Below are 13,116 nucleotides of genomic sequence, written 5' to 3'. Positions count from 1 at the left end.
AGAGAAGGCAGATTTCTTGAAATATATTTTGGAGTGCTTTATCTATCAATATGTAGATAGTTCTACAAGGGACGGTGCATTGCCCAACCTAATTCTGGAGCACAAAGCTGGACAGACATTTACATTGGCAGTGGGATAGCATTTTAGTGATATTGACCACAACACTATGTTCTAAGTTTGCTTTCGAAAAGGAAAAAAGATGGTCAGCAATGAAGGATTTTAGATTGTGAGAAGACAGATTTTACCAAAATAAGGCAGGATCTGGCCAAAATAGACTGGAAATACTTCTGGGTAAATGTACGGCAGAACAGTAGGGGGCATACAAAATGGAATTGGTGAAAATGAAGGCCCAACATGTTCACTTTATGGCAAAATGTAGGAGCAACAAACCCACGGAACCTTGGATGACTAGGGATATTTAGGACTAGATTGGAGGGAGAAGAGAGGATTTTAATGGGTACAAAGGGAGCAAATCCACAAGAGGCCCTGATGGAGTACAGGAATCACTGGTGAATCTCAAAAATGCAATGAATAGAGCAAAGTTCTGAAGAAGGGCTATACTCAAAACATTGACTTCTCTACCTTCTAATGCTGCCTGCTTGCTGTGTTTTTCGAGCCTCCTGCTTATCTATTATGAAAAAGCACTGGCAAGATATTCTGTAAGTATATAAGGGGGAAGAGGATAACCAGGGAAAGAATAGTGTCCATCAAGGACCAAGGGGGCAATCTGTGCATGGAGCCGGTGAGCATTGGTAGAATGTTAAAGCACATCAAATCAGTATTCACTTTGGAGAAGGAGGATGTAAACGTAGAATTCAGGAAGACAGACTGTGAGGTGCTTGAGTAGTTTGACACAGGGAGTGAAGACGTATCCTAGATTTTGGTGGGTTTGACATGGACAAATCCCCAGATCTGGATGAGTTGTGTCCCAGGCTACTGTGGAAGGCAAAGGAAGAAATTACAAATTTTATTTACTCTCTGACAACAGGAACGTCTCAGAGGACTGAAAAACAGCTAACATGATTTCAGTTTTCAAGAAGGATGGTAGAATTACAGACCTGTGAGTATCAGATTAGTGGCAGAAAAAATTATTTGAGCAAAAGTTGAAAGCGAGAATCAATCTCCACTTGGAGAAGCAAGGTTTTATATGGAATAGTCAGCATGGCTTTGCAGAGGGAGGTCATGCTGAATATCCATTTAAATTTTCAGGACGGTGATCAGATGTGTAGATGAGATTAACGTAGTCGATGTAGTTCATATGATATCAACAAAACCTTTGACAAGTTCCCTTACGGGAGACTGATAAAGATGAAAACCAATGAGATCCAGGGAAATTTGGCAATTTGAATTCAAAATTGGTTCAGTGGTAGGAATTAATGAGTGGTGGTAGAAAGCTGTTTGTGTGACTGGAAGCGAGTGTCTGTGACATACTACAGCTACTGCGAATCCTCTTGCAAGGATGCCTGCCTTGAAGAAGTTTTCCTCCTCTCTCTACAAGAATCTCAGGGAGTCCCTCTTCCACTGCAACTCCCAGGTCGTTTCCTCTGCCCTGAAGCTCTTCAACCATGTCGTGAAACAAACTCGCTACCACAGCCACATTCGCTTCCTCAGTGCCTGCCTCCGTAACCAACTCATCCCACATGGACTCCGGACCACCTTTAAACCAGCAGAGTTCGGACCCGAACAGGACAAACACTACAGACTACAGGTTCAAAAACATCAGCAACAGTTCTCCTTCAAGATCCTCCGCTCCATGCTGCAGCAATGCGTCGGCACCTAACCTCTCTCCAGTCAGCCCTGCCTCAGCTGAGGGCCACACTCTCTCAGAATTGCAAAGAACCCACTCTGTACAACATCCTCAGGAGAATTCATACTCTCAACAAACAGTATTTTAATTCCATCTCAAACATCAAAAACTGTAAGTACAACAAACTTTTATCCACCCACCTCCATAACCAGCACTCCTCAAACATTCCAGAAGGTTCCCCTGGCCTCAGAACCTATTCCACCATTAGCCAAGCAGCTGATGCAGCTACCACCCCCACGCTGATTGATGATGTCACTCCCGGCCCCATCATGGCCACTCCCACAACCACTTTCATCCCTCACAATTCCTCATGCATCACACGTGACATCACTTCTGCCCTTCACATCATCGCTGATGCCAAATGCTCAGTGACTCCCGCCACCCCTACTGCCGTGGTCACCACCACTTCTGCCCCCACCAGCGCCACTCACCTGCATTCTGCTGACATGCCCCCCACAGACCCCACTGTCACTATGCCCACCCCACAGAACCCCAAGGGGAACACTACCCCTGCTCATGACTCCACCCCCATTCCCCACACCATCACACCCACTCCAGTTACAGGTTCTGCCCCCACTCCCAGCTCTACACCCACACCAGAGCCGAGCTCCCAGCCCTGCCGAGTTTTCACCATCCCCCCAGACCTCCCCCTCAGTGAGGACGAATGATCAGTCCTCAGCAAAGGACTCACCTTCATCCCCCTCCGTCCACGCATCAATGAATTTAATACACGCTGTGACGTCGAACAATTCTTCCGTCGCCTCCGCCTCCGAGCTTACTTTCACAATCAGGACTCCCGCCCACCTTCCGAGGACCCCTTCGCCCACCTCCAACACACTGTATCCACCTGGACACCCCGCGCTGGCCTATTACCTGCCCTCGACCTCTTCATTTCCAACTGCCGCCGGGACATTAACCGCCTCAAGCTGTCTACCTCCCTCCCCCACTCCAACCTCTCACCCTCACAACGCGCAGCCCTCCAATCCCTCTGCTCCAATCCCAACCTCACCATCAAGCCAGCGGATAAAGGGGGCACAGTGGTAGTCTGGCGCACTGACCTCTACACCGCTGAAGCAAAACGTCAACTCGAGGACACGTCTTCCTCCTGCCCCCTCGACCATGACCCCACCCCCCATCACTAAACCATCATCTCCCAGACCATACAGAACCTCATCACCTCAGGAGATCTCCCACCCACAGCTTCCAACCTCATAGTCCGGGAACCCCGCACTGCCCGGTTCTACCTCCTTCCCAAGATCCACAAGCCTGACCACCCTGGCCGACCCATTGTCTCAGCCTGCTGCTGCCCCACTGAACTCATCTCTACTTACCTCGACACTGTCCTATCCCCCCTAGTCCAGGAACTCCCCACATACGTTCGAGACACCACCCATGCCCTCCACCTCCTCCAAGACTTCAGTTTCCCTGGTCCCCAACGCCTCACCTTCACCATGTATATCCAATCCCTCTACACCTCCATCCGTCATGACCAGAGCCTCCAAGCCTTCCGTTTTTTCCTCTCCAGACATCCCCAACAGTACCCTTCAACCGACACTCTCATTCGTTTGGCCGAACTGGTCCTCACCCTTAACAATTTCTCCTTTGAATCCTCCCACTTCCTCCAGACCAAAGGGGTAGCCACGGGCACACGTAAAGGCCCCAGCTATGCCTGTTTCTTTGTTGGCTACATGGAGCAGTTGATCTTCCGTAATTACACCAGCACCACTCCCCACCTCTTCCTCCACTACATTGATGACTGCATTGGCGCCACCTCTTGCTCCCGTGAGGAGGTTGAGCAATTCATCAACTTCACCAACACATTCCACCCTGACCTTAAATTTACCTGGACCATCTCTGACACCTCCCTCCCCTTCCTGGACCTCTCCATCTCCATTAATGACGACCGACTTGACACTGACATTTTTTACAAACCCACCGACTCCCACAGCTACCTGGATTACACCACTTCCCACCCTACCTCTTGCAAAAATGCCATCCCGTATTCCCAATTCCTCCTCCTCCGCCGGATCTGCTCCCAGGAGGACCAGTTCTTCCACAGAACACACCAGATGGCCTCCTTTAGACACCGCAATTTCCCTTTCCACGTGGTTAAAGATGCCCTCCAATGCATCTCGTCTACATCCCGCACCTCCGCCTTCAGACCCCACCCCTCTAACCGTAACAAGGACAGAATGCCCCTGGTGCTCACCTTCCACCCTACCAACCTTCGCATAAACCAAATCATCCGCTGACATTTCCGCCACCTCCAAATAGACCCCACTACCAGGGATATATTTCCTTCCCTACCCCTTTCCGCCTTCCGCAAAGACCGTTCCCTCTGCGACTACCTGGTCAGGTCCACGCCCCCAAACAACCCACCCTCCCATCCTGGCACTTTCCCCTGCCACCGCAGGAACTGTAAAACCTGCGCCCACACCTCCTCCCTCACCTCTATCCAAGGCCCTAAAGGAGCCTTCCACATTCATCAAAGTTTTACTTGCACATCCACTAATACCATTTATTGTATCCGTTGCTCCCGATGCGGTCTCCTCTACATTGGGGAGACTGGGCGCCTCCTAGCAGAACGCTTTAGGGAACATCTCCGGGACACCCGCACCAATGAACCACACCGCCCCGTGGCCCAACATTTCAACTCCCCCTCCAACTCTGCCGAGGACATGGAGGTCCTGGGCCTCCTTCACCGCCGCTCCCTCACCACCAGACGCCTGGAGGAAGAACGCCTCATCTTCCGCCTCGGAACACTTCAACCCCAGGGCATCAATGTGGACTTCAACAGTTTCCTCATTTCCCCTGCCACCACCTCACCCTAGTTCTAAACTTCCAGCTGAGTAACTGTCCCCATAACTTGTCCGGACTTGTCCGACCTGCCTATCTTCTTTTCCACCTATCCACTCCACTCTCTCCTCCTTGACCTATCACCTTCATCCCCTCCCCCACTCACCCATTGTACTCTATACTACTTTCTCCCCACCCCCATCCTCCTCTAGCTTATCTCTCCACGCTTCAGGCTCACTGCCTTTATTCCTGATGAAGGGCTTTTGCCCGAAATGTCGATTTCGAAGCTACTTGGATGCTGCCTGAACTGCTGTGCTCTTCCAGCACCACTAATCCAGAACATACTACAGCAATCAGGCCTGGGTCCTTTATTGTTTATTATATATATAAAACGATACAGAAGAAAATGTGGGGGATGATAAGTACATTTGGGGATGATATGAAGATTAGTCGGGTGGGTGACAGCAAGGAAGAATGTCTTAAATTGCAGGATGATAAAGAAAGATTGGTCAGATGGGCAGGTCTCTGGCAGATAGAATTTAACATTGATAATGTGAGATGATGCAGTCTGGAAGAAATAACGATACAAAGAACATAAAGTAACAGAACACTAGGAAACTCATAGGATCAAAGTGATATTGGGTGCTTGTTCTCAGATCCCTGAAGGCAGCGGTCCATGCTAAGAGTATAGCTAAGAAGGCTTAAGGGATGTTTGCTTTTATAGCAAGGATTAGAAAAGAGAATAGTTTAGATCAGAGTGGTGCTGGAAAAGCACAGCAGGTCAGGCAGCATCTGAGGGGCAGGAAAATCGACATTTTGGGCAAAAACCCTTCATCAGGAATAGAGGCAAGAAGCCTCCAGGGTGGAGAAATAAATGGGGTGGGGGGTGGGGGGGCGCTGGGGAGAAGGTAGCAAAGAGTACAATAGGTGAATATGGGTGGGGATGGAGGTGATAGGTCAGAGGGGAGCATGGAGGGGATAGGTGGGAAGGAAGATTGGCATGTAGGACAGGTCATGAGGACAGTGCTGGAAGGTTGGAACTGGGGTAAGGTGGGGGGAGGAAAATGAGGAAACTGGTGAAGTCCACATTGATGGCCTGGGGTTGAAGTGTTCCAAGGCGGAAGATGTGGCGTTCTTCCTCCAGGCGTCGGGTTGTGAGGGAGCGGCAGTGGAGGAAGCCCAGGACCTGCATGTCCTCGGCAGAGTGGGAGGGGGAGTTGAAATGTTGGACCACGGGGCGGTGTGGTTGATTGGTGCGGGTGTCCCGGAGATCCCCACCCCCATTCACCTATTGTACTCTTTGCTACCTTCTCCCCAGCCCCCTACCCCCCCATTTATCTCTCCACCCAGGAGGCTCCCTGCCTCTATTCCTGATGAAGGGCTTTTGCCCGAAACATCGATTTTCCTGCTCCTCAGATGCTGCCTGACCTACTGTGCTTTTCCAGCACCACTCTGATCTAAACTCTGGTTTCCAGCATTTGCAGTTCTCACTTTTGCCTTAGAAAAGAGGAGAGTTACGTTGAAGCTACACAGAACTTTGGTTGGACCACAGCTGGAGAACTGTGTGTAGTTCTGGTCAACACATGAGAGGAAGGATGTAATTGCACTGGAGGAGATGCAAAGGATATTTGCCAGGATGTTATCTGGATAAGAACAGTTATCCCATGCTATGAAAAGAGGCTGGATAAGTTTGAATTATTTTCTTTGGAGAAGAGAAAGCTGAGAGGGGACCTCATGTATAAGACTATGACAGGTGTGGAAAGCAGCTGTTCCTGTTAATAAGGTCAATAACAAGGGAGCACAATTTTCAGATGAAAGGCAGGAGATTTAAAGGAAATTTGGAGCTGTTTGAAGAAACAGCAATTATACTGAGTGTTGGGTAAGTTGCTTTTAAAATGGCAATAATCAGTTCACTGATCCTTTTCTTTTAAAACAGTTCTTTTCCCATCTCAGTCTACAATCCAAACGTTAGTCTTAAAACAAACTGAAAAATTTTGGAAAAGCATCAATCTAAGGAAAACACAAATAACTGCATAAAGTTAGGCCGTTCAGATGATTGGTAAGAACATAAAGAATGGAAGAGAATAATTGAAAGGTTTATCAGGAGGAAAAATTAGAGTATGGCAGCAAACTATCTAGGAATGTGAAAACAAATAGCAAGAGTTTAAAGGTGTTTATAAAAGAAAAACAAGCGGTTAAGTAAAGTGAGTATGAGTTCTCTAGAGAGTGAACATGTGGAGTTAATACTTCATAATAAGGAAATGATAAATTAGTTGAACAAACATTTTGCTACTGCCTTCATCATGCAGGGGGTAAAAATATTCTTGTATACCCTTAACTCAGGACATGGAAGGGAAAGAGGAACATAATAAATTACAATCATGAGGCAAGTAGTACTAACTGTTGGAATTGTAGGACAATAAGTTTCCAAGAACAAATGGACTTCATCCTAAGGTCTTAAAGGAGGAGGTTAATGAAACAACAGATACTTTGGTGCTAATTTTACAAAATTCATCAGTTTCTGGAAAAGGTTCCATAAGACTTGAATATAGGAAATGGAACCCCTCTGTTCAAGAGAGGAGGGAGACCGTAAACAGATTGGAGAACGTCAGGTTGTACTCATTGGACAAAAGAGATTGCAGGAAGAACTGATCAAGGTGGATCAAATTGTGACAGGTTTAGATTAGGTAGATAAAGAAAGCCTATCCCCCTTAACAGCAGCAAACAGAATAGAGGACACAAGTTTGAGATATGAAATCCAGAGAGGTTGTCAGGATGAAATGTTTATACAGTGAATGGTGATGTTTTGGAATTTGTTGACTGTGAGGGTAGTAGAGCAAAATTCTGGATTAGAGTGGTGCTGGAAAAGCACAGCAGTTCAGGCAGCATCCGAGGAGCAGGAAAATCGATGTTTCGGGCATAAGCCCTTCATCAGGAATACAAGAGAAGTGCCTGAAGGGTGGAGAGATAAATGAGAGGAGGGTGGGGGTGGGGAGAAAGTAGCATAGAGTACAATAGGTGAATGGGGGTGGGATGAAGGTGATAGGTCAGAGAGGAGGGTGGAGTGGATAGGTGGAAAGGAAGATAGGCAGGTAGGACAAGTCATGAGACAGTGCCTGTATTCCTGATAAAGGGCTTTTGCCCGAAACTTTGATTTTCCTGCTCCTCGGTATTCCTGATAAAGGGCTTTTGCCCGAAACTTTGATTTTCCTGCTCCTCGGATGCTGCCTGAACTGCTGTGCTTTTCCAGCACCACTCTAATCCAGAATCTGGTTTCCAGCATCTGTAGTCATTGTTTTTACCCGGTAGTAGAACAAAAGACAGTCAATGGTTTCAACAGGAAATCATTGGGCCTTTGAAGAAAATATGCAGTCCTACTGAGAGAAAGGGGGACAACAGGTGTGACTGAACTGCACTGGCGAGCCCATACAATCTTGAAAGTGACCTTGTAAATCACTGTTGAATTGATATGGATATCCAAAAGGTGATGTTGTACATGGCTGTTACTGAGTGGTCCAGTTGAAGGATGCCTATTGCTTGTTTGAATATACTCCTTGAAACAGCATGGCTGTCAATGTAATCCTACCATGCAGCCATATGTAGAGGTGATAACCATTTTTGCCCAATAGTAAATCTTTAACATGGCAGCTGGATTGGAAGGTAAGGGAGCAAAGAAATGTGGCACAGGATGAAAGAGTTATGGCCGTTGCCAGGTTTTAAAAGAAAACATTGAGATGATGAACTAAAATCTGATATCTAAAAGAATGGGGCTGAAAATCAAGTTATTCCATTTAAACTACTCATCCTTATTGTTTCTGCCTCCTTATCAAAAAAGTCAATATTTCACAATTGCTACATAAGAAAACTTAATGAACTGCACTTTCAAGATATTGGTGAAATGTTTTGTAGTTGAGAGTGTGGTGCTGGAAAAGCACAGCAGGTCAGGCAGCATCTGAGGAGCAGGAGAATCGACGTTTCCGGCATAAGCCCGTCATCAGGAATGAGGCTTGTGGGTCGGGACGCTGAGAGAGAAATGGGAGGTGGATAGGGCTGGGGGAAGGTAGCCGGGAATGTGATAGGTAGATGAAGGTGGGGGGAGAAAGGTGAAAGGTTGGAGAGGAGGGTGAAGCGGTCCATCCCTCCTGTTCCTCACCTTCCACCCCACCAACCTCCTGGTACATCACATCATCCTCCGCCACCTGGAGGAAGAATGCCTCATTTTCCACCTTGGGACACTGCAACCACACAGGACCTATCAACCTCCCTCCCCCAACTTCATCTACCTATCACATTCCCAGCTATCTTCCACCTAGCCACACCCCTTCCCATTTATCTCTTAGGCCCCAGGCCCACAAGCCTCATTCCTGATGAAGGGCCTATGCCCAAAACATCGATTCTCCTGCTCCTCGGATGCTGCCTGACCTGCTATACTATTCCAGCACCACACTCTTGACTCTGATCTCCAGCATCTGCAGTCCTTAATTTCTCCTAAACATTTTGTAGGTTTACCACCAGTGTTTTAATTACCAGTGTTATAATAAAAAGAAGTTTAAATTTTGTATAAAATTAAGGTGCATTTTTTAATATAAAACTGCCCATCCCTTCATGGCAACAGACAAATGTTTAATCATCACAAGGTAAATCATGAACCTCTTTGTCTTTTATAAAATTGGTGGGAAAACTTACCTTCTTCATCTGCTAGGGTCCAGTGTTGGAAAATGTGAACTGAGAGTTGTCAATGTTTCTGCAATTTATAACAAACATAGAAAAGAGCAGCAAAACGCAGGCCCTCTGGCCCACGATGTTGCGCCAAGCATCTATCTTAATCTAAGATCAACCTAACCTATGGATCCCTCAATTTACTGCCATCCATATGCTTGTCCAGCAGTTACTTAAATTCCCTAATGTCTCTGACTCTACTACCACCGCTGGTAGTGCATTTCACACATCTACTACTCTCTGTGTAAAGAACCTACCTCTGACATCTCTCCTATACCTTCCTCCAATCACCTGAAAATTATGACCCCTTGTAACAGCCATTTCTGCCCTGAGGAAAAGTCTCTGGCTATACACTCTATCTATGCATCTCATTAGGCAAAAGTGAGTACTGCAGTTGCTGGAGATCAGAGTCAAGATTAGAGTGATGCTAGAAAAGCACAGCAGTTCAAGCAGCATCCAAAGAGCAGGAAAGTCGACATTTCAGGCAAAAGCCCTTCATCAGGAATTCTTTGGATGCTGCTTGACCTACTGTGCTTTTCCAGCACCACTCTCATCTTGACTCTGCCTCTCATTACCCTGTACACCTCTATCAAGTCATCTCTCTTCCTTCTTCTCTTCAGTGTGAAATGCCTGAGCTCACTCAACCTCTCTTCATAAGAAAAGCCCTCCAATCAGGGCCGCATCCTGGATATATGATGTATATACATGGAATTATGGAGCTGCAGCAAAACCTTACTGCTCTTAAACTCAATCCCCCTTTTAATGAAAGCCAAAACACCATCTGCCTTCTTAACAACTGTATCAACCTGGTTGGCAACTTTAAGGGAACTTTGTACATGGACCCCAAAGATCCCGCTGTTCCTGCACACTGCCAAGAATCCTGTCTTTAACCTGCATTCAGCATTCAAATTTGACCTTCCAAAAAGAATCACTTTACATTTATCCAGGTTCAACTCCATCTGCTACTTCTCAGCCCAGCTCTGCATCCTGTCAATGTCCTGTTGTAGCCTGCAACAGTCCTTGACACTGTTTATAACATCACTGATTTTTGTATCACCGGCAAACATACTAATCCACCCTTCCACTTCTTCATCCAAGTCATTTATAAAAACTATAAAGAGCAGAGACCCAAGAACAGATCCCTGCAGGACACCAGGGTTATTGACCTCCAGGTGGAATACTTTCAATCCATTACCATTTGTTGTCTTCTTTCAGTAAGCCAATTCTGTTTCTAGACAACCAAATTTCTCTTTATCCCATACCTCCTCACTTTCTGAATGAGCCCACTGTGAGGAACCTTATCAAATGCCTTACTGAAATTCATATACACCACATCTACAGTTCTTGCACGGTATTTTGTAAATGACATTAGTTTTGCTTGTTGTCTGTATAGGGTCTTTCAAGTTCATTAGTTGCCGTTTTAGTGTGTTGGTGGGTTTGTGGGCTACCATGATGTCAAACGGTCTGAGTGGTCTGGCAGTCATTTCCGAGGTGTCTTCGATGTAGGGGAGAGTAGCTCAGGTTTCTGGGTGCGTTTTGTCTGCTTGTTTGGATTTGTTGCTGAGAAATTGGTGGACTGTGTTCATTAGGTACCCATTCTTTTAGAATACACTGTGTGGGTGATTTTCCTCTGCTCTGCATAATGTCACTTACAAAATACTATGCAAGAACTGTAACAAACACTATATTGGACAAACAGGCAGAAAACTCACCACCAGGATACATGAACATCGACTAGCCACAAAATGACATGAACCCTTCAGCTCAGTGAGCAAACCTACATCCAGAACCTCAACCTGAGCTACAAATCTTCTCAAAACTTGCTAAATTTGTATATATCTGGTCTGGCTCTGGGAACTTATCTACCTTGATGCTTCCCAGAATTTTCAGCACATCCACTTTCTTCATATTAATGTGTTCAAGCCTATTAACCTGGTCCACAATGTTTTCGCTATCAACAAAGTGCCTCCCACCAATGAATACTGAAGCAAAAGAACTCATTTAGGGCCCACCCTACCTCTTCAGACTCCAGTCACAAGTTCCCTCCAGTATCTTGATTGGCCCTATCCTCTCTCTGATCATTCTCTTATTCCTCACGTAAGTGTAGAAGCCTTTGGGTTTTCCCTAATCCTTCCCACCAAGGCTTTTGCGTGCTCCCTCCTACCTCTCCTCAGTCCAGTTTTGAGTTCTTTCCCAGCTACTTTGCAATCCTCTAAAGCTGTGCCAGACCCTCACTTCCTCAACCTTAAGTAAGCTTTCTTCTTCCTCTTGACAAGAAGCTCCTCTTCTCTTGTCATCCAAGGCTCCTTCCTCTTACCAATCAATAGACAATAGACAATAGATGCAGGAGTAGGCCATTCAGCCCTTCGAGCCTGCACCGCCATTCAATATGATCATGGCTGATCATTCCCAATCAGTATCCTGTTCCAGCCTTATCTCCATAACCCTTGACTCCACTATCTTTAAGAGCTCTAACCAATTCTTTCTTAAATGAATCCAGAGACTGGGCCTCCACTGCCCTCTGGGGCAGAGCAATCCTTGTTTGTCTCAGTGGAACAAACTCATCCAACGCTCGCAACAAGTGTTCTTTAAATAGCCTCCTCATTTCTGTTCTGCATTTCCCGTAGAACAACTGTTCCCAATGTATACTCCACAGCTGCTGTCTAATAGCAGTGTAATTTCCCCTCCCCCAATTAAATACCTTACCATACTGTCTGTTCCTATCCCTCTCCATGGCTATGGTAAAAGTGAGGCAGTTGTGGTCACCTGTCACCGAAATGCTCTCCCACCAAGAGATCTGACACCTGGCCTGGCTTGTTGCCTAACACCAAATGGCCTTCCCCCCAAGTCAGCCTATCTACATATTGAGTCAGGAATTCTTTCTGTACATAGTTAACAAAATCAGCTCCATCCAGATGATCTGTACTAAGGAGTCTCTAATCAATATGTGGAAGTTGAAGTCACCCATAACAACAACTCTGTTACATCTGCACCTTTCCACGGTCTGCTGTCCAATCTGGACTGGAGGAGAAAGTGAGGACTGCAGATGCTGGAGATCAGAGCTGAAAATGTGTTGCTGGAAAAGCACAGCAGGTCAGGCAGCATCCAAGGAACAGGAGAATCGACGTTTCGGGCATCAGCCCTTCTTCAGGAATGTCCAATCTGGACTTCCAGCTCTCTGCTGCTATTGAGGGTTCTATAGAAAACATCCAAAAAAGTGCCTGCTCCTTTCCTGTTACTGACTTCCAACCATCCTGACTCAGTAGACAAACCCTACTCAACAACCTCCTTTTCTGCAGCTGTGATGCACTCTAATTAACAATGCTACTCCCTTCCTCTTTTAACCCCCTTCCTATTCTTTTTAAAAGATCTAAACCCTGGAACATCCAGCAACCATTCCTGCCCCTGCGAAATCGACATCTCTATTCTAGCCACAACATCGTAGTTCCAAGCACTGGTACATGCTCCTAGTTCATCACTCTTATTCCTGACACGCCTTGCATTAAAACAGACACACCTAGGGGATATGCAAAATATATGGCTAAGAGAAGCCCCTTCAAGTATATTGCCTAAATGGCATGGTAAGCTGACATTTCTTGTATTCATTTTGCTAAATCAGTTAATCCATTGCAAAATCATTTCTTTACCTTTTCAAATTCTTCACTTTTCTTGATCTGGTGAATATCTATTTTAACAGGGCTGTGGACCACTGAAGATTCATGTTTTTCTTCAATATCTCCTGAAAATCCAACTCGTCTACGCTCTGTGTTAAAAAATACAAGATAGAAAGTCTG

General features: G+C 46.1%; 1 protein-coding gene across 1 annotated transcript in view; it reads right to left on the bottom strand.

The window, feature by feature from the left end:
* The window catches only part of LOC140453953 (dynein axonemal heavy chain 8-like), a 1,210,036-nt gene that overhangs the window by 722,630 nt on the left and 474,290 nt on the right, over nucleotides 1-13,116 (bottom strand). The window contains exon 24 of the mRNA XM_072548830.1: nucleotides 12,970-13,085. Within this exon, the coding sequence (XP_072404931.1) occupies nucleotides 12,970-13,085 (116 nt within the window). The remainder of the gene's footprint in view (nucleotides 1-12,969; nucleotides 13,086-13,116) is intronic.

The sequence above is a fragment of the Chiloscyllium punctatum genome, chromosome 3 (assembly GCF_047496795.1).
Source record: "Chiloscyllium punctatum isolate Juve2018m chromosome 3, sChiPun1.3, whole genome shotgun sequence".
In the NCBI taxonomy this organism is placed as follows: Eukaryota; Metazoa; Chordata; class Chondrichthyes; order Orectolobiformes; family Hemiscylliidae; genus Chiloscyllium; species Chiloscyllium punctatum.
Note: the sequence above shows the minus strand (reverse complement) of the source record. Positions and strands in the feature narration are given on the sequence as shown.